Source organism: Cnephaeus nilssonii (assembly GCF_951640355.1).
Source record: "Cnephaeus nilssonii genome assembly, chromosome: 4".
NCBI lineage: Eukaryota > Metazoa > Chordata > Mammalia > Chiroptera > Vespertilionidae > Cnephaeus > Cnephaeus nilssonii.
This window is the reverse complement of record NC_137075.1, coordinates 25,825,946-25,848,665: the sequence shown is the minus strand read 5'-3', so window position 1 is coordinate 25,848,665 and position 22,720 is coordinate 25,825,946. Positions and strand designations below refer to the sequence as shown.

Here is a 22,720-nt window from a genome sequence, read left to right as displayed (position 1 = left end):
AGTTAATCTTTTGAGTCTAACAATTTTAGTTTGTGGAAAAGGAATGAAAAGACTATGTACTGAAGAGGCATACCTGAAATTGCCTTTGACACTAAGATAAAAATTTGATAAAATCAAGTTGGGAAGACAATAAACCTTTCCACCTTATAAACTGGCAAATATGAATTAATGTAACAGATTTTCAAATAACTAAAATGGGTTTAACATGATTTTCTCCTAGTGCATAAAGCACAAATTCTCAGCCAAGTGTACCACTCCTTAAAAATTTAAGCTGAAGTGAAAACTTGGCCTCTAGTCTGTAGCCCTTTTAAAAATGCTTTACCTTTAATTCTATAAAGAACAAAGTTTTGAGGTATCTGAGGTAACCAGGGAAACTAATATTTTGACTGACTTCAAGAGCAGGAAGGGAGCGGAAATGAGCACTTTATCAAGTTGCTATCAATCTCTCTATATAAAAGGCTAATATGCTAACTGTCCGACTGGTAGCTATGACTCACACTGACCACCAGGAGGCAGACTTTCAACGCAGGAGCTGCTGAGCTACAGTGACTTGGCAGCGGCAGTTCTTGGGTGATGTACCCCGAAACCAGAGAGGAGGGAGCCTGATTCCTCCTGGGGCCTCACGATTCCACCTTCGGCCTTGGGTTATGTTGTTGCTGAGGCACTGTCGGCCCCAAATCTGGTTTACTGCATACTTGCGTTCCACACCCAGCATGACAGCAACTTTGCAGAGTGCCCTCTCGCACTCTGGGACCCCTCTGGGGATGTCGGAGAGCCGGTTTCAGCCTGATCCCCGCAGGCCAGGCCAAGGGACCTCACCTGCTGGCGGGACCCGGCTCACTCCAGGGTGTGTTTAGCCTGTCTTGCCCAGTTCCACCCTGCCGGCCACCTTCTAATTTCCTTTCAATGTGCACAAATCTGTGCACTGGGTCACTAGTTATTTTTGTAAGTAAACATCCTATCTAATAAAAGGGTAATATGCAAATTAACTGTCACTGTCACAAAGATGGCAGTGCCCATAGCCACAAGATGGCAGTGCCCAGTCCCCTCAGCCCCGTCTGAGTCCCCCAGTCCTGGGGGGGCAGCCACTGAGAGCAGGCAGCGTGAGCAGCCTGGTGGAATGCTTGCTTCGTCGCCGTGGCGACCAGGCAAGCGTCCCGCCCCGGCCCCGAGGGCCTCTGGGTAATGCATGCACAGCCTTCTACATGGAAGCTCAGCAAGTACGTCCCTCCGAGGTGTCCCTTAGGGTTGCTACTTAGGTTGTCTTTCCTCCTGTGTCTGGAGGGAGGCTGAGGACCCACCGTTGCTGGTTGTTGCTGTCCCTGGGACCGCAGCACCACAGGCTGCAGGGCGCTGGCACCCTCCGGAGCTGAGCGCTGCTGTGGGGAGCAGTGCCCACTCTCTGGGATCCACCTGCACCCAGCATGTTCGGGGGAGGCAGCTGGGAGCAGACAGAGCCTGGGCTTGGGGAGTAGGGGGTGGGGTAGGGAGCAAGTGAGAGGAGAGGTGGTCAGGGCGATTCATTCCAATGGATCTCACTCCAAGGCTTCATTCAAATGCAGAAAGCTCTCTGGTGACCTTGCCTCGGGCTTCTCTGACTCCCCCACCCTTAGGCCACAGCTCACCAACTTCAGGGAGGGAGGATGTTTGAGAAATTGGCCTGTCTGGGTAGAAAAAGAGTACGGGAAAAGTGTTCGCTTCTGTCTGTTTTCTCTTTGTAAATCCCATTTCTGTGTTTCTACACTCTTTCTAAGGGTGACCTGGCTTTTGACAGCAAAAACAGACTCCTCTACAGTTTCACAGCAGACCTCATGGACTGATTCTGTTGCCTCGCCCTCAGAAACCAGCAGGTGGATACGTTGTGTTCATGTAAAAACATTCAAACCTGTAGAGAACTTTTATGAGTTTACTTGAGCCAAACTGTTGACACTTGCCGGGAAGCAGAATCTCAAGAGGTTGGGACAATGATCTGGAGAATGGCTGTTTTTTGCTTTGTTTTATTCATTCTTCTTTTTTTTAAATTTAATATATTTTCATTGATTTCCGAGAGGAAGGGAGCGGGAGAGACAGAAACATCATTGGTGAGAATCACTGGTCAGCTGCCTCCTGCACGCCCCCAACTGGGGAACAAGCCCATAACGAGGCAAGCGTCCCGCCCTGGCCGCGGAGAGCCTCTGGGCAGCAGGCTCGGAGCGGCCAGGCCCCACAGAGAGCAGAGAACCATGGGGAGTGAGCCTAAGTCATCAGGGATCCCAGAATGGAGAGGGCTCCCAGATTGGAGAGGGTGCAGATCGGGCTGAGGGACCCAACCCCCGTGCACGAATTTCGTGCACCGAGCCTCTAGTAATCAAAATAAAGAGTTAACAACTAAACAGGAGTAAACGGATTTTTGAAAAGATGTATTATATTCCAACTTTTGTAGGCATGCCTAAAATTCAAATATACTAGCCCATTTGTAACTTTAAATGTATTAAATGAGACACTCATTTTCAGTGGATAACTTATATTGAAATATGAAAAAACTACATGAGTAACTAAAATATGAAAAGGCAAAAAATATGATTAAATATTGAAAAAGCCAACATATTAAAGTTTGCATATATTCCTAAACTTTATGTATAAAGCACCATTTAATAAACAAATCTATATAACTTCACATTAAGTCACAATTAGAAGCACACTAATAAAAATAAAGCATTCTTTTTGTAAGCTTGGTCTTTTTCCAAATGTTTAATATTGTAGAGAAAAATACAACCAAAGTAGATAGAAAAATAAACATATATACTAATTTTTATTTCAGTTTTAATACATTCCAAGAGGTGAATGTTTATGCATTGCAGTGATAACCACATTTCCCAGTTAAACAGTAATGCATTGGTTTAGAATAACTGCCAGAAATGCTAGTAGCTTTTGGAAAGCTTGTTCTTAAATTATTTTTAAAAAGTGCCCCTTTGTTTATCAAGTTGAATCTTCAGTTCAGAAAGCTATAAAACTAGTATTTTTAAAGATTTCTGAAAACTTTGTTTCAACAATAACAACTAAAACAGCCATTTGGATTTTTATGCTAGATGACAAAATTTCTCAAAGTACACACAATGTAATATTTTTTTGCAGAAGGAATTCATATAAAATTTTGCAATGTAAGTTTTCTAATGTTACCTTCTAATTCCATGTGCAATTAATTCCCTTCAAAGAAAAAGGATATTACCTTATTGAAGGAAAAGTTTTGAGATAGTAAGTTAACACTATTCATAAGAACCACCTTTAATTAATGAATAATGCAGTTTATTTTCTGCTGAACATTTTGTGGAAACACGTATGGCTAGACAGGAGTGACAACGCTACCAATTGAATTCAGATTTAATAAAGTAACATGATGTTTAAGGAAATGATTTAAAATTGCATCTGTCTTTTCTTCTTTTTTTGGTCTTTTTGAATTATGTAACTTATTTCAACAGAAGATTTTATTATCCCCAAATGGGATGAAATAGTTAGCAAGGCATTCTTTATAGTGTTAACTGTTCTAATCTTGCTAGAATATCAATAAGCAGTACGAAGTTTAAAATAACAGCATAAAAATGAAGGACTCACCGAGGAAATCATCTCCATTTCCTAGTTTAATGATGGAGGGTAAAGTATTGCACTTTATTATTCAACACAAAATAATGTAGCCAACAGTAACATACAGGTACACAATTTAATATTTATTATATGCATTTTATATACATTATTTTTCAACAGCTGTACGTTTGCTATGTGGTACAATCTTAAAAATTTGCTGATTCATCGTTTGTAAAACGAAAACCCTACAAAACTCATCAAAACTCGCAAACTGATCAGAAAAGTTTTGGAAGACTAGAAAAAATATTTTATTGTCTTAATCATGCATTACACAAACAAAATCTTTTGTTACACCATAAAATTAAGCACATTTGAAAAAATAAAACAGGGGTAACTAGTCCAAACACAGCAGATTTCTGTATCCTGATTAAACTATTTTGTATCCTATTTGTAATGCAAATAATATTTTACTCCCAATATTTTTAAACAAGATAGTTTTGTTTGGAATCATGGTAAACCAAGATATGTGTCTGGGGAGAATCACCTTGGTATGTAACTTAAACTATAAAATATTCAATTTTTAGTCTATTTTAGACTATTTAAAGAGTTCCAAAATAGATATACAGGTTCCTTTAGCACATTAATAAAAGGATATAAAGAACAACAAAAAGTGAAATAAATAATAAGCTATTAGCAAGACGGATAATCCTTGATAAATAAACTTGTAAATACAGTAAGATGTACAAAATATCACATAGTGATAGGATGCCAAGATTAGTTAGTTTTTTTTTTTTAAGAGTTCATCTGGAGTACTAAACCCCACTATTTCATTTTAATATACTTAATAGTCCTTGGTTTATGAAGACAATTATGTGATGATGAAGGTGATTTAGTATCTTATGGAAGGACTTAGCTGAGCTGTATTAGGCAAAAGAAAGAGTGTGGTTACACAGCAGCGGGTCAGTGAGATCTCTGTGTTTTAGGGTTGTATAATGCAGAAAAACTTCAATACAATCTTAAGCACTGTTGTGACAGGCTAAATATATAAAAAAGACTTATAAAAACTAGAATTTTATCCAAACATTTTGTGCAACTAATGCTAAAATATTTTAAGTTAAATTTTCTTTTTTTTTTTTTTTTAAAGCAAAATAAGTTTAAAAGGGAATCTGTGGCATTCAACTGATAAACAGAAGATCACTAAGAGATGAAAAAAAACTCCTCTCGGAGCTCACTTCCCCCCCACAAGAGCACCACATCCCTAACCCTAAGGCAGCACACAGAGTCCAAAATAAAAGTCCTTTTGTCAGATCAGACTCCACGTTGGCTTAAAGATACCTAAAAAACAGATATACGCTCAGTTTGTACCCAGTAGAGGCCACAAATACTGGAGTCCTTTTTTTTTGTCCCACAAATACAGTAATTACAATTAAGTTAATGAACCTGACATTAAGATTTAATTCCCACCAATTTATGCCCGCCCTAAACAGCCTTCAGCAGGCACATCACATGTAGTGTCTTATCAGTAACCGCTTTTGATGGCAGTGATGCAGACCCTCTTTTCGTTCAAGCAAATCTGTTGTTCTGATGTATTTGCTGATTCACACAAACACTTTGGCAAGGGCATCAGCCCCTGCACTAGCAATATATGCTTTTGATGGATGGAAAGCAACATCATATATTGATTCATCTAATTTCTTCCTATGTGCTGTTATTTCTTGCACACATGTCTTGCTGTCCAAATTCCACAATCTAATAGAACAATCATGGCCTGTAAAAGAACAAATAAAGTGTTTTGAGTAACAATACTTTTATAAAGTTTGTGCGCAGTACAGGAAATTCAGACTTACTTCCAGACATCAAATAGATTCCATTAGGATCTACTGCTAGACTTGTAACAGCATCCAAATGAGCTACCATAGAATGGATCATTTTACCTACATAAAACATAACAAAGATAATTATGTTTTCACAAATATTTACTAACTTGATAGGTACTTTAGAAATCATAAAATAGCATGAACATAAAAGAGACAATCACTATAGCATTTTTAAAATTGTAGTAAAATATATCTAAACATAAGAGTTACCATTTTAACTATTTGAGAGGATACAATTCAGTGGCTTTTAGAACATTCCCAATGATGTGCAACAACCACCATTATTTAGTTCAGAACATTTTCAATACTGCAAAGGGAAACCCCACACCCATTAAACAGCCATTCCCCATTCCTCTCCCCCAAGTCCCTGGTAACCATTAATCTACTTTTTCTCCCTATAGTTTGGACAATTCTGGATGCGTCATACAAATAAATCATATAACAACATGTGGCTTTTTGTGTCTGCCTTCTGTCACTTAGTATAATGTTTTCAAGGTTCATGAATTATCCTATCCTATAAAATAAAAGGTTAATATGCAAAGCGACTGAACGGCAGAACAACTGGTTGCTATGACGTGCACTGACCATCAGGGGGCAGACACTCAATGCAGGAGCTGCCCCCTGGTGGTCAGTGCGCTCCCACAGGGGGAGCACCGCTCAGCCAGAAGCCCTGAGCCGGGCTCATGGCTGGCGAGCACAGTGGCAGTGGCAGAAGCCTCTCCCGCCTCCGTGGCAGCACTAAGGATGTTCTACTGCTGGCTTAGGCCTCTCCCCATCAGTCAGACATCCCCTGAGGGCTCCCGGACTGCGAGAGGGCGCAGGCTGGGCTGAGGGACCCCCACTCCAAGTGCACAAATTTCGTGCACTGGGCCTCTAGTAATAATATATTAAAGAGAACTTTAATTCTAATGCACAACTTTCCCAGTACTTTTAATAGACATTTGTGTTACATTTGACAGTATCTGATAGACAGTGGAAAACATAACGAATATAGGATTGCATCAAAGACTTAAGATTATGGAAACTGCAATTAAAATGAAAACAAAAAATCTTTCTCATTAAGAGATGTAAAGATTATTTTACATACAGGTTTAATGATAAATAAATCACCAGATAATACATTCCTACCTAATGATTTTAGTATCATCAAATTCATTTATCCTTTGAAATGTCAATCATTTTATATATCAGAAATAAGAGGAAGAGGTGGAGTACATCATAGAATGATAAATTATTCCAAATTTCCCCAGGTAGTAATAAAACCACTATTCTGGAAAATGTAATTTACTGAATACCTTCACTGAAGATTTGGCAAGGAAATAGGATTCAAGAGCAAGTTAAAATTAAAAGCAAGTTGTGAATACAAAGCTGTGTACGTGCAAGGGCCTCAGCCTCTGCACTGGCAATATATTCTTTTGATGAATGGAAATCAACACCATATACTGATTTATCCAAGGACAGAATAAAATAGCAAATAATGATACTTTAAAAAATGTCTCCCTTTTCATTACTCGAATGCCTGGGCTGCTCCTAGAGATACAGAGGCTCTCTCCAGAATCCTGGTTCTAATCATTTGCTATGTGTCTAGTCTTGATGACATTTCCATACTGGAACATGACATAGATTTACTTTTATTATTGATCATGAGGCTGTGTTGATCTGAACACAAAACGCAACAAAATCAAGTGTGCAAAAGTTTCTCCAGAAAACATAAAAGTATTATCACTTTCTGGCAATACTAAACACTTATCAGTTTCTCATCATTTCAAACCACATTTGTCTATTCTTCATTAATACTAACAGAATAATCTAAGATTCTTCTCTGATATCCTGAGAAACAGAAAAATCATTCAACACACTATTAATTGCTTAGTCCAACAATTCATCTATCAATTCTAGAATCCATTCCTCTCAATATTCCTATTCAAAACAAATAAACATAAAAAAACCCCTAGATATGAAATGGTTGGCCTCAAAGACAATAATCTCAAAACATTAGGAGTTAAGTAACAAGCACTATTAGCTTCCTTTAAAATGTCAATTCTATGATGGTAACTCTTAATTCTCAATCTAGTTCTGACTTCTCTCCTGAGAATAACCCCCTATGTCCTAAATTTAACCGTGTCTTAAACCAAAGATTCTTTCAACCAATTAGCAAATCGCCCCCATTTCTTTAAGGTGCAATAATTTTCCAACTTTAATTTCAACTCTCCTGTCTATACATTAAACTATCCTTTACTGATATGTTAGTCAATTTAGAGTCAACTCTTCTTTTCTATATAGTGACTTCCAAAATGTGAGTGACCTCCTACCCCTTCAGGCTGAACCACGTATAAAGAGGTCCCATGCTGAACCAAGTTGGCTGCTGAGCTTCCACAGGTAACCACAGAAGTCACAAAGCGTCTGACCCCTCCTTCAGCAACATTTACTTATAATTTCTCACATTTAACTAATTTCACGTTGGCCCCATGCCTCTGCCACCCCTCTTCCTCCACCAAGATTAATTATTTGCTCTTATAACAGCCTCCCTGGCATCTAAGCCCTTTAACTTGGGCAATCAGTATTATAGGCCACTATGAAATGGAGAAGAAATAGACTAATGTAAACCATGTAGACTCTAGAAGCAAACTGCATGGATTTGAATCCCAACCCTGCTATTTTCCTCTGTTGTATAGCACTGCACTAATTATTTAACTTCTTTTAAACCTTTTATTTCAACTGTAAAATGGAAATAATAATCCTATATAATAAAGAGGTAATATGCAAATTGACCATCACTCCAACACACAAGATGGCCACCCCCATGTGGTCAAAGAGGGCCACCCCTATGTGGACACAAGATGGCCGCCACAAGATGGCCGGCAGGGGAGGGCAGTTGTGGGCAATCAGGCCAGCAGGGTAGGGCAGTTAGGGGTGACCAGGCCAGCAAAGGAGGGCAGTTGGCGGCGACCAGGCCTGCAGGGGAGGACAATTGGGGGGGACCACCCTACAGGGGAGGGCAGTTGGGGGCAATCGGACCAGCAGGGGAGCAGTTAGGCGTTGATCAGGCTGGCAGGGGAGTGTTAGGGGGTGATCAAGCTGGCAGGGAAGTGGTTAGGGGATGATCAGGCTGGCAGGCAGGCAGGCAAGCAGCTTGGAGCCAGCAGTCCCCAATCTCCCACCAGTGGGATCGGGCCTCAATGGGCAGTTGGACATCCCTCGAGGGGTCCCAGATTGGAGAGGGTACAGGCTGGGCTGAGGGACACACACACACCACCGTGCACAAATTTTGTGCACCAGGCCTCTAGTAGTATGATATATACCTAATGAGTCATTAGAAGAGCAAACATGTTAATACACGTAAATCAAATACAACGTCTCACTTACAGTAAATGACATACCATTAAGCTCCAAGAAGATAGGGCATTTTGTTTTGTTTACTAAGCATTGAGAAGAACTCTGGCAGATAGTCAATAAATTCTGCTGCATGAGTTCACAATCTATTCAGGACCTTCTTCCTCCAACTTCTCTAGCACATCCTACACCTTCTCTCTCATACTCACTAGCTAAGTGTCTTAGTACAGTATATGCAACTCTAATTTGTGCCTCTATCAAACTTCTAAAAATCACGAGCCCCAAAGATCTCTCTGGAACAAAAAATAGATATTGTAAATTTTAAATTCCTTAAAGTCAAGGATCTACCATATAATACAACTTAAATAATCTTTTTAAACCCATCTTGTAAATCCCTGCTCAAATATTTTAAGTGGCTTTCATAGTGCATAGCATAAACAAAAATTCATTATTCTTAGGTTTGGCTGTGAGAAGTTCTCAATAGAGTCTGTTTTCTTCCTCCAGAATTACCTTTTTGGCTTTGCCTGTAAAAAACTCCCGTGTCAGCCAAAGTTTCTACCACCAAGCCTCTGATCAAAATACGCCCTTACCTGCAATTTCCTACTACTTTCTTCACTTAAAAAAAAATCTTACCATTGCTTCAAGGCAAAGCTCAAACCCTTACTCTATGAAGACTCCTTTATCTAGCAGAGTTCAGGTGCACACACATACACACATCCTGTTTCCCCAGATAATAGTTAAGTCCCCAGAAAGCAGAAACCCCATCTTATACATGACAGTAGCCAGTGCACTGCAGAATACAAAATGCTAAATATGTTTCTGTTGTTAAAGTCTAAATATTTATCAAACCCATTCATAATATTAATTTCTATGTTTCAGATACAAAAGTTCAATAAATTGAACTCAGTGTTGTATCTGTGTGTGTGTGCCTGTATATGAGAGTAAAAGTGAGAGAGGTTGATTTAACAAGAATTTTTCCAGTGTTTGGAGACCACTGCTTCAATTTCTTCCCACTAAAGATAAGGTACTAAAACTATTTAACAGAAATAACAAAATAAATTGGTAGATTTTATAAATTTGAAAGACTGTGAGCTCCTTACTTATTAAGTGAAATTTTATTAACACTTTTTCTTGATTTCTGCCATTAAAACAGCTCTAGAGACTCAGATTTTATTTTTAATACAACTACTAAAATTCCTGAACCTCCCCTTACAAATCTAAATCTGTAATAATTAATAAAAAAATAAATCTTTTTAGAAATACAATAAAGGAAATTATCTCTGTTCTTGCAGCAGAGAATGATTTTTAGGCTTCAAAGAATGTTCAAAGAATTGTTGATAAGGTGTTAAATTGAAAACATTCACATGAATATGAATAGTCTTCCCTGTGAAATACATAGTTCTGTGAATATCCATTAACCTTCTCACTGTTTTATTGAGTTAAAAAGAATCTGTCCATGAAGTGTTCCTTGAAGAAAGGGATTTATGAAAGACTAAAAATATGACCATGTCCTATATGACCTCCAAAGAGAAATCTGTCTTTTAATTTGCTATCTTGCTTGATAATTTGTTGCCCTGCAATAATGTTATAATTAATATTTAAGATTTTGATTTGGAAGTCCTCTAATACCCCCGTTTTAGCTTTCCCTCAAGGAAGCCTTTCTAGCTGTCAGACCTTTCCTGAAAGAAAGCTAACAATATTTTATATGGTATTCAGGTAATTACAGATGAAACAAGGGTCCTTAAAGAAACACTATGGCCACATTAATATTTGATTTGACTTCTATATAAATGGTTAAGTTTTCTGACAACAAGAAATAGAGGGATGGCAATAAAACAATTTTTACTAATCATCATTTTATCCACTGAGAAATAATTTTAAGAACATATTTTGAAATGCCAAACCCCAGAAAGACACCTCTTCTGCTATACTAAATCACAATAGACTATGAAGAAAATAATTTCAAATGGAAGGATTTATATTTAATTAATATGACATGAAAAAAATCATAATAGGTAGGTAAGGTGTTACTTATAAACTTAACGATAAAATATAATATTATGAATGTGCTACATAACTAAAGCAAAACTCTGAGTTAAAATTGTTTAACTTGGCAATTTTGAAGCAGAAAAGTCAATATATTTTATATAAAAGAATAGCATTTTTGATCACTTCAAATTTACAGAATTATTAATATGACTGAAAAGAAAATAAGACAACCTACTTACCCGTTTTATTGTCAAAAAATTTGATGTGTCTATCTTCATGAGCAGTTATTGTAACAGGAAGTGTGGGATGACTTACTACTCTATTAATGTGATTATTGGATTGTAAATCTGAAAAATAAAGGAAGATAATGCATTAAAATTCAAACCTTCAGTTAGAAACTGGATGATGACCTTTTTATTCTTACCAAATAAAAAGGTTTGGCATAAAACAAAAAAATCTAAATAAATAATAAATAAAAAAAATCTGAGAAATAAAACTAGAGCTCTAGAGGGATACAATTTCTTAAAAAATAAATGTTTAAGCTATCATGTCCTATAATATGGACCCTACTAGGCTCAAGTCTAGAAAAGTTATAAGTATTTTAATGTAGGTGGTTTAGAATTCTTAAAAAAAACAACACAATTATCATTACTTTTAATGAACAGCCCATAAAATAATAATTAAGTGATAATTAGGTGTTTGTAAGAAACAATCCCCATCCTACCCATACTGACAAAAATACAAAGAACCAGAATGAATGTTCTTAGGAATAAGATCTTTTCTTTACTGACAAGCTCCTAATTTTTGATTAGCAATGAGGGAGAACAGAGAAGAATCAAAACAAGTGGGAAAATATCATCAACATTGTTAGACTTTAAGTAAATCAATTCCACATGTATATAAGAACTCTTAACTAAACTTAAACACATTATACAAAAAAACCCATATATGTATGTGTGTGTGTAATTACCTATGGGAGAGGGAAGAAACTAAGGTTGAAAAGACACTTCTTTGAGTATTTTAATGTTTTACACGGTTAACATTTAAAGAGCTTGATTTTTTAAAAAGCAATCATGAAAAATCGAAAGTAAAATTAAATGAATGAACTTTACCATATATCCAATTGGTGGTATAAGCACAAATAAATGAACTATTTCAAGTGACTTGAAAGCACAGTAATAGATTACCCATCCCTAGTTTCAGTAATCAAACTATTGGCAGTGGTTTTGGTATTATTATTCTGAGATGACTATGTGTACTATGAAATAAATAAAATGAGAGATGATGATGATTTTGCTGAACACAAAGAGATTTGGTACGGTTAAAATGAAATAGAGACATAAAAATCAATGAGATAAATCTGAATTTCAAATATGAATTTATCAACATTTTTTCTTTAAAAAAAAATGTATTTGTAGCTCTGACCACTAAAAATGCCTAAACCAATGACCAATTCAAGAGCCATGAAATCCATGAGGACCAACCCAAGAGCCTAGACTGTAGTCCAGTGATGGCGAACCTATGACACGCGTGTCAGCACTGACACACGTAGCCATTTCTGATGACACGCAGCTGCTGAGGCGGCCACATGCCAAGGATGAAACATTTGCTGCTCCTGAGGATCAAACAGTTGCAAAATAATGTTTTTTCCTCAAAGTGACACACTACCCGAGTTATGCTCAGTTTTTTGGCGAAGTTTGACACTCCAAGCTCAAAAGGTTGCCCATCACTGCTGTAGTCTCTAAATGCCTTTTATCACTTAGAGAAACCATGGCTCCTTAGAGAAATGGCCAATTTCAGATCTGGGGCACAAATCAACAAGATGAACCTAGAATATCTTCTCATATCAGAAAGTAAAACTATCAACGACTCCCAGAGTCATGTCAAAAGGACTCAGCAGCTAACATGAATAAATTCCACTGGCCAAAGATTAAACCATCTGAATAGCAATAAAGAAATACCGGCAATGATTCAAATACATCAAATACATTTACATCTAAGTGAGATTATCCTATATAATAAAGAGCTAATATGCTAATTATAAAACAGCAGAACGACCGTCCAGATGACCTTCCAGATGAAGCCAGAGCTGTGAGGGCTGGCTGGGGCTGCGAGAGCTGAGCCCCCTGCATGAATTTCATGCATAGGACCTCTAGTAATGATAATAAAACAAACAAACAAACAAACAACACCCAATAGACTCTCTGGTCACCTATGGAGGATGCTAGGGAACACCTCATTATTACTATTATGTAAGCTGATAAATAAAGGAGGGGGGGAAATCAAGAATTTATTTTGCCTTTCCTTTGTAATCTAACTCCAAAGTACCCAATTTATTGATGAGGGGTATTCCTCTTTACAGAAGTATTTTAGTTAATAAGTGGAGAAGTAATGACAGAATTAGAAAATCATTTTTAAACAGTTAATGAACTGACAGATCCAGGTAATTATCATCAAGACTGAAACATAAAAAGATAAACAACCAGACAATATTTACTTCTGATAAAAGTTCACAATTTATGAAGTAGTCTTGCTTAAACATTAAAAACTTTTAAATGAACACAAATAAAACAAATTTGAATAAGCCTCTAGAACTAAAACCAATTTATAGGAAATAAAATGAACAGAGGAGCTTGTTAAATGATATCCCAAGCAAAATCCAGACTGTGGAAAACTTTACAGGCAAACTACCCAACTTCTTCAAGTAAAAAATGCAAGGAATTACAGTATAGAAAATATAGTTAATAATGTTATATTTTCAATAAATGGTATTGGGAAAATTGGATACATACAAAAAAACAAAACTGGACCACCAACTTACACAAAAATAAACTCAAAGTGGATAAAGGACTTAAACGTAAGACAGGAAACAATAAAAATATTAGATAAATCCACAGGCAGCAAAATCTCGGACATAGGCTGAAGCAATATCTTCACTGATACAGCTCCTAGGGCAATGGAAACTAAAGAGAAAATGGGACTACATCAAAATAAAAAGCTTCTGTACAGCAAAAGAAACCATCAACAAAACAAGAAAGCCCACTGCATGGGAGAATATATTTGCCAATGTTATCACTGATAAGGGTTGAATCTCTAACATTTACAGGGAACTCATACAACTTAACAAAAGGAAGATAAACAATCCAATCAAAAAAGGGGCAGCGGACCTAAATAGACACTTTTTGAAAGAGGACATAAGGGAGGCCAAGAGACATATGAAAACATGCTCAAAGTCACTAATCATCCGAGAGATGCAAATCAAAACGACAATGCGGTATCATCTCACACCTGTCAGAATGGCTATCATCAATAAATCAACAAACGACAAGTGCTGGAGAGGATGTGGAGAAAAAGGAACCCTCCTTCACTGCTGGTGGGAATGCAGACTGGTGCAGCCACTGTGGAGAACAGTTTGTGGAGTTTCCTCAAAAAACTAAAAATGGAACTTCCATTTGACCCAGTAATCCCACTTCTAGGAATCTATCCCAAGAAACTAGAAACACCAATCAGAAAGGATATATGCACCCCTATGTTCATAGCAGCACAATTCATCATAGCTAAGATTTGGAAACAGCCTAAGTGCCCATCAGCAGATGAGTGAATTAAAAAACTGTGGAACATCTACACAATGGAATACTATGCTGCGGTAAAAAAGAAGGAATTCTTACCATTTGCAACACATGGATGGAACTGGAGAGCATTACACTAAGTGAAATAAGCCAGTCAGAGAAAGATAAATATCACATGATCTCACTCATTTGTGGAATACAATGAACATAAACTGATGAACAGAAACAGATCCAGAGACAGAGAAGCATCGATCAGACAGTCAAACCTCAGAGGGAAGGTAGGGAAGGGGAGGAGTAAGGGGGAGAGATCAACCAAAGGACTTGTATGCATGCATATAAGCCTAACCAATGGACACAGACACCAGGGGTGTGAGGGCATGTGTGTGTGTGTGTGTGGGGGGGGGGTGTAAGGGGACAATGGGGGAGTAAGGATACATATGTAATACCTAATCAATAAAGAAAAAAAAAAATTATAATAACTGTGTATAGTGCCAGGTGGTACTTGTATCAGGGGGACCACTTTGTACATGATTGTCTAACCACTATATTGTACACCTGAAACTAACACAAAATAATATTAACTATAAAATGTAATTAAAATAAAATAAACATAAAAAATATAAACCAAATAAAAGATGGAGGGGGAACCTACAGATGAAGAGAGACCTGAAAGACTTATCAGCCACGACCCTGGGTCTGGGAGAGGCCACGTGCCCCTGGGTCCGGGGGAAGCTAGATCCCGGGTCCGGGCGAGGCCATGTGCCCCTGGATCCGGGTGAGGCTGGGTCCCAGGCCCGGGAGAGGCCACGCGCCCCTGGGTCCGGGTGAGGCCATGCGCCCCTGGGTCCAGGTAAAGCTGAATCCTGGGTCTGGGCGAGGCCGTGTGCCCCTGGATCCAGGTGAGGCCATGTGCCCCTGGATCCGGGTGAGGCTGGGTCCCGGGTCCGGGTGAGGCCGTGTGCCCCTGGATCCGGGTGAGCCTGGCCCCGGGTCCGGGTGAGGCCGTGGGCCCCTGGATCCGGGTGAGGCCACGCAACCCTGGGTCTGGGAGAGGCCACGCGCCCCTGGGTCTGGGAGAGGCCACGCGCCCCTGGGTCCGGGTGAGGCCACGTGCCCCTGGGTCCGGGGGAAGCTAGATCCCGGGTCCGGGCGAGGCCGTGTGCCCCTGGATCCGGGTGAGGCTGGGTCCCAGGCCCGGGAGAGGCCACGCGCCCCTGGGTCCGGGTGAGGCTGGGTCCCGGGTCCGGGTGAGGCCGTGGGCCCCTGGATCCGGGTGAGCCTGGCCCCGGGTCCGGGTGAGGCCGTGGGCCCCTGGATCCGGGTGAGGCCATGGGCCCCTGGATCCGGGTGAGGCCACGCGACCCTGGGTCTGGGAGAGGCCACGCGCCCCTGGGTCCGGGTGAGGCCAAGTGCCCCTGGGTCCGGGGGAAGCTAGATCCCGGGTCCGGGCGAGGCCGTGTGCCCCTGGATCCGGGTAAGGCTGGATCCCGGGCCCGGGAGAGGCCACGCGCCCCTGGGTCCGGGTGAGGCCATGCGCCCCTGGGTCCAGGTGAGGCCATGCGCCCCTGGTCCGGGTGAAGCTGAATCCTGGGTCTGGGCGAGGCCGTGTGCCCCTGGATCCGGGTGAGGCTGGGTCCCGGGTCCGGGTGAGGCCATGGGCTCCTGGATCCGGGTGAAGCCGTGCCCCTGGGTCCGGCCGAGACCAAACCAGAGGGAGTCGGACCTGCATTACCACCATTTGTCCACCATCCAGAGCTGAGGGGTCAGTGCCGACATGTACTCATAAGGAACTGGTGGACATTGATATTGGGTCTCAAAAGAACTGTTGGTCCAGAAAGAAACTCACTACAGACTGATTCATTTGCCTGTCAGCATAACTATTATTGCTCGTCGCACATTCAATTCTTATAAGTATATCTCTAGTGACACATGATTTTGCTCATCTAGGGGAAATGATGAACAACATAGACTGATGAACAAGAACAGAACCAGAAACAAGGAGGCATCGATCGGACTATCGGGCCTCAGAGGGAGGATAGGGGAGGGTGGGGGAGGGGGGAGAGATCAACCAAAGGTCTTGTGTGCATGCATATGAGCCTAACCAATGGTTAAGTTCAACAGGGGGTTGGGGCATCCATGGGGAGGGGTGTGGGATGGGAATGGGGGGATGAGGACAAATATGTGACACCTTAATCAATAAAGAAATTAAAAAAAAAAAGACTTATCAGCCAATCACAATGCAGAGTATTATTTGGATTCCTATTTAAATAAATTGTAAAGTACACATCATATTCTATACTTGTAACATTGACCATTTACACATAATGATTGGGGCTGCATGATGAGTCCATCAGGCTCATTATATTATTTTCTCTCCTTCCATATGTATTTCCATTAAAAATTTAAAGTTAATTCATTTGCTTTCATCTTTACATTGCTTTACTCCCTCTTCTGTCCTCATATACCCACCCAGCTTAATTTTAAGCATAATTTCAAGAAATAGAAATAATGTAAATAAGTAAAACTATAACACAATGAAACTATTTTTTTCATCCTAAATTTAAAGTCAAAATGTGAAAATTAAAAACCACCCTCTATTGTGTAGTAATCCTTTTTTAAAGTTTCAAAGGAACCCATGAAAACTTACCAGAATCTATCTGTGATGAAAGCATCACCAATGACTGTGATGTTTCTAAGTCATAAATTACAGTACTACCAGTGTTGAAAGAGGTCACCATATGAGCTGGATCACAGCCTATAAAGTCAACCGATGTAGGTATTCCATGCTCTGAAAGGAGCCCAAAGAGATACAGTGTAAACACATAATTTAGAAATATCTGCTCTTCTGATTAAAAAAGAAATTCAAATATTCTTGAATTAATAATAAAAAAGAAATTGTGTTAGGATGGTGAGCTATATAGTAAGTAAGTTTTCCTCAATTATTTTATTTTTTATATTATTGACTGGATGATTGATTTTAGAGAGAGAGAGGGAGCGGGGAGAGAGAAAGAGAAAGGGAGAGAGGGGGAGAGAAATAGTAATAGGAGAGCTACATTGATTGGTTGCCTCCTGCTCGATCCCCGACTGGGGACCCGAAAACTAGGTATGTGCCCTGACTGGGAATCAAACCCACAACCTTCCAGTGCACTGGAAGACACTCTAACCAACTGAGTCACACCAGCCAAAGCTTTCCCTCAGTTACTTAAAATGTTTGTATAACATTCTATTTAACATTATAAGAAAAATATAGCTAGAGGGCTCTTAAAGTGAGAGTAGATATGTGCAAGTTACTTTCTATGCATTTTCTTTTAAAAGAGAAAAAAAAAATCCTGTTGAGTCTTTTGGCCCACTTGCAATTATATATCTTATTGTAAAATGATAAATTAGCATTCTCACATCACTGTCTTCAGAGACTGTTCACCTGTGATGTTTTCAGATCTGTAAAAATAAAGTATGTACTCTGGAATCCACTCATGCAGTGCTATCCCCTACAGTGATCTGAGCAGCAATTTCTCTCTTTAACGTAATAAATTCACTGGCCAGATCAATGCACAACAAGATGAAATCTGGAATTAAGCAATTAATTACCTAGATGAAGCTAGAAACAAATATCTAAATGAATTTTTACCTCAAAAACTTGGGTAACAGAGACCTAACAAAATTAGGCATACACTAGTCATCTAAAATGTTTTAAGCCCTAGCCGATTTGGCTCAGGGGATAAAGGATTTGCCTGTGGAATGAAGAGTCCTGGGTTCAATTCCGGTCAAGGGCACATACCTAAGTTGCAGGTTCCCTGGTCGGGAGTGTGCAGGAGGCAACCAATCAATGTCTCTCTCACATTGATGTTTCTCTCTGTCTCTCCCTCTCTTTTCCACTCTCTCTAAAAAAAATCAATGGAAAAATATCCTCGGGAGGGGATTAACAAGCAAACAAACAAACATAATAAAAATAAAATGTTTTAAAACTAAACATACTTTTTTTTTTAAATATATATTTCTTTATTGATTTCAGAGAGGAAGGGAGAAGGAGAGATAGAAACATCAATGATGAGAGAGAATCATTGATTGGCTGCCTCCTGCACGCCCCCCACTGGGGATCGAGCCCACAACCCAGGCATGTGCCCTTGGCCGGAATCGAACCTGGGACCCTTCAGTCCGAAGACTGACGCTCTATCCACTGAGCCAAGCTGGCTAGGGCTAAAACTAAACATACTTTTTAATAAAAATAAAAGTTTGTCCCTGGCCAGGTGGCTCATTTGGTTGGAGCATCATCAACCCATGCACCAAAAGGCTGAGGGCTCGATTCCTGGTCAGGGCACATGCATACATTGCAGGTTTGATCCCCAGTTGGGATGCATAGGGGAAGCAATCGATTGGTGTTTCTCTCTCTAAACATATCCTTGGGTGAGGATAAAAAAAAAGTCTGATGTTTAAAACTAACTTTAAAAAATGACTTAGAAAATAAGACCAATACAAGCACAGTGTATGTATGTAAACAAATGTCACAGGTAAACTGGTTAAAGCCTTCTTTGACAGGAAAAGATTTGAAATTATGCATGTCACTTAGTTTGTACCTCCCAGTTAAGGGTGCTATTTCAATTATTACAGCTATATTTCTTAACCAGTGTGCTCATACATGGTTTGCAGGTATGCTTAACACTGTGATCATTCGATTTCTGTGGGAAGCCACCTGGAGCAGGCAGAGAGCCTTATGTTGTCCCTATTACTAGCCTCATTTGTCTACTACACTATTACATAGAAATAGTTTTGCTTTTTAAATAGAACATGTTCTGAAAAGGGTAAAAAACCCCACTGAACTATAGGATACATTTGCAAAGCTTCCCATTTATAAAAAATAACAAAGGAAAAAGATTACCACAAGCTTTAAATTCTTTCAATTTCTTGGAGCAACAAAGAAATAGTAAATCAATTATCCTTTCTATCTTCCAAATTAAAAAAAAAAAGTTAGCTTTTTTCATAGAGACAACATTTACATACCCTTGTTTCCATTGTAAGTGCAAATACATGGCAATTTTTCTTGTGGCTTCCATAACCTAATAGTGCCATCTGCTGAACAAGACAGTAATTGATTTTTTATGCCACTATAAGCAAGACCCCAGACAGCATCTGTATGAGCCACTAAAGTGCCAGCTAGAACATTTGGCTCTGGGAAGAAAACAAACAAACAAAAATGAGCAAAAATAAGTTTAAGTATATAAAGATAACTTACCACATAATTAAGTAAAAGACTACACATACCAGCTATAAGAAGATAAACCAAAATGTATACAATGACCATGTCTTCTAAGCTGTGAAGTTATTGGTTATTTCCCTCCACCTCCCCCAATACATTCTTGCATTTTCTGTAAGGAACATATACGTTTTAAAAAACAGCTTTGTTGAGATATTACTCCCATTCCATACAACTCACCAATTTAAAGTGTACAATTCAGTGTTTTTTAGTATGTTTACAGAGTTCTGCAATCATCACCACACCAATTTTAAGACAATTTCACTACTCGTTAGCTATTTCCACCCAATTCTTCTTCCCTGCTTTTCCGCAACTCTAAAAAAACCACTAATCTACTTTGTTACTACAAGTTTGCCTATTCTGGACATTTCATACAAGTGACCTTTTGTAACTGGCTTCTTTCATTTAGCATACTGTTTCCAAGGTTCATCCATGTTATAGCATATATTAGTATTTCATTTCTTTTAATTGTCGAGTAATATTCCATTGTATGGACACACTACATTTTATTCATTCACTACTTGTTGGACCTAATGGCTAATAACATTGTGCCTCATTTGTCTTACAACCCTGTTTCTCTAGTAAACCCCCACTTTACACAGGTGTCTCTTATCACTTCCACAATTCTCAACAGTTCCCAACCTTCCATCCTCATGAATAATTATCTCTCATACTTCACTGAGAAAATACAGCATTGAAATGAGAAGCCCTTCCCATCCTCCTGTCTCTCAATCTATAAATATGCTAGTGTCTAAAACCATCTTCTCTGTGCAGTTATATGTAAGGAATTGTTCTCCTTCCTACCAAAGACTAATTATACCAGATTTATTCCGGATTCCACTCAACTCACTAAATTGCTTTCATATTTAACATTTTCCCTGCTACAAAATTCTCCTAATCCTTGGGATCCACAAGCCCAAAACTATGCTTTAGCGTCTCTCAACCTAAACAAAAAGACCTTCATTAACTTTACGCTGCCCTTACACCAAAGAGTAGAAAAGCATAGAGTAAATGTTTTTACCTCCCATTTACTCTCCAAATGACTGAAATATGGTTTGATACCATCAGCACAACAAAACAACCCTTGTTAAAATAACCAATGATGAACTCTCTTTTACCAAATTTACTAACTTTATTTCTTTGATAAATTCTTTCTTTCTTTGTTGTTCTCATCACATTGCTTTTCATTCATAGAGTATGCTTTGAAAGGTCCCTTAACCTTTTAGCATCCATCTCTCAGTCTGGCCAAGACAAGGGTGCCCTATTTGTCACTTATACTAGGTGTACCAGTTAATAATGTGGATTTTTTTTCATAGATGGAGTTACACATATGTTGATATATATGGGATTTGATATGTATTTGATATTTTGTTGTATTGACAAGCTTCAAAACTTCATATATCAAATTTGCTGAAGGTGTTAACATCATAGATACTTTTACGCTTCAAAATGTTGAATTTTGTGCCAAAAAACAAAGAGCATTTGCGGGAAGTTTTAATTCATTACTTTATTTTGAAGAAAAAGTTATTGTATCTTCGGGGAGCTTATGGTAAACAGGCTCCATCTCAAGATACTTGGGAACGCTGGTTTAAACGCTTTAAAAATGACGATTTTGATGTGAAAGACAAAGAACATCCAGGTTAACTGAAAAAGTTTGAAGACCAACAATTACAAGCATTATTGGATAAAGATGCATGTCAAACTCAAAAACAACTTGCAGAAAGATTAAACGTTGCTCAGCAAACAATTTCCGATCACTTACAAGCAATGGGAAAGATTTTAAAGGAAGGAAAATGGGTGCCACATCAACTGAACGAAAGACAAATGGAAAATCGAAAAGTCATCAGTAAAATGTTGCTTCAATGGCACGAAAGTCTTTTTTACATTGAATTGTGACTGGTGATGAAAAGTGGATTTATTTTGAGAATCTCAAATGCACAAAATCATGGGTTGATCCAGGTCAACCATCAACTTCAACTGCAAGACCAAATCGCTTTGGAAAGAAGACAATGTTCTGTGTTTGGTGGGATCAGGAAGGTGTGGTGTATTATGAGCTTCTAAAACCAGGTGAAACCATTAATACTGATTGTTGCCGACAACAAATAATCAATTTGAACCACGCTTTGATTGTGAAACAACCAGAATGTGCCAGAAGACACGGCAAAGTAATTTTGCTTCATGATGACGCACCATCACACACTTCAAAACCAGTTAAAGACACGTTAAAAGATCTTGCCTGGGAAGTATTAACCCACCCGCTGTATTCACCAGACTTTGCTCCTTCAGATCACCACTTGTTCAGATCAATGGCACACACACTTTCTGAGCAGCACTTCAAAACATACGAAGAAATGGAAAATTGGGTCTCTGAATGGTTTGCCTCAAAACAAGTAAAGTTCTATTGGGACGGTATCCACACATTACCTAAAGATGGGGAAATGTAAATGTGTAGCTAGCGATGGACATTACTTTGAATAAAGCACTTTTAATGTTTCTCTTGAAATTATCGTGTTTATTTTGATTATAAAATCTGCATTATTAACTGGTACACCTAATAAAAAGAAACCTTTCTATCCTCATTTTATCAGACCTCTCAGCAACATTTGAAAGTGCAAACTGTTTCCTTCTTTTCAAAATGGCTTCTTCTTTTGGTAAGTTTCCATAATTCCATATACTCTGCTGTACTTCCTACAACCTCAAAGGCCAGCCATTACTCAGTTTCCTTTGTTGGCTCTCTTGCTCTAGCCTCTCTCCCAACGTCAAGAGTTCCTTCTCTTACCCTACACAACACACTCTCCCTGTGTTATAGCAACCATTCTCACATCTGCATAGTAATATTACCGATTTAGTATTGCCATCTCTTAACATGCCTAAAATCCGAATTCACACACCTTTTCTGCCCCCATTTCAACAAATGCTACATCCCATATTCAACGTGGGTAACAGAGACCTAACAAAATTAAGCTCAGATCAAAAGTGGTGATGAAAATGTTCTGAATTAGACAGTGATAATGGTTGCATAACCCTGTGAATATAGTAAAAATTACTGAACTGTATACTTCAAGAGGGTAAATTTTATTAAATGTGAATTATATCTCAATAAAGCTGTTAAAAAATAAACAACAAAATCAAGAGTCACT

The 22,720-nt window shown here is 38.8% G+C and overlaps 1 protein-coding gene across 1 annotated transcript in view; it reads right to left on the bottom strand.

Moving 5' to 3' along the window:
* Positions 1–3,683: 3,683 nt before the first annotated feature.
* The window catches only part of STRN3 (striatin 3), a 102,395-nt gene continuing 83,358 nt past the window's right edge, over positions 3,684–22,720 (bottom strand). Inside the window, exons 12-16 of the mRNA XM_079769401.1 lie at positions 19,328–19,495; positions 16,977–17,117; positions 11,000–11,107; positions 5,409–5,495; positions 3,684–5,329 (exon numbers count right to left, since the gene is read on the bottom strand). Coding sequence (XP_079625527.1) covers positions 5,160–5,329; positions 5,409–5,495; positions 11,000–11,107; positions 16,977–17,117; positions 19,328–19,495 — 674 coding nt within the window. The 3' untranslated portion in view covers positions 3,684–5,159. The remainder of the gene's footprint in view (positions 5,330–5,408; positions 5,496–10,999; positions 11,108–16,976; positions 17,118–19,327; positions 19,496–22,720) is intronic.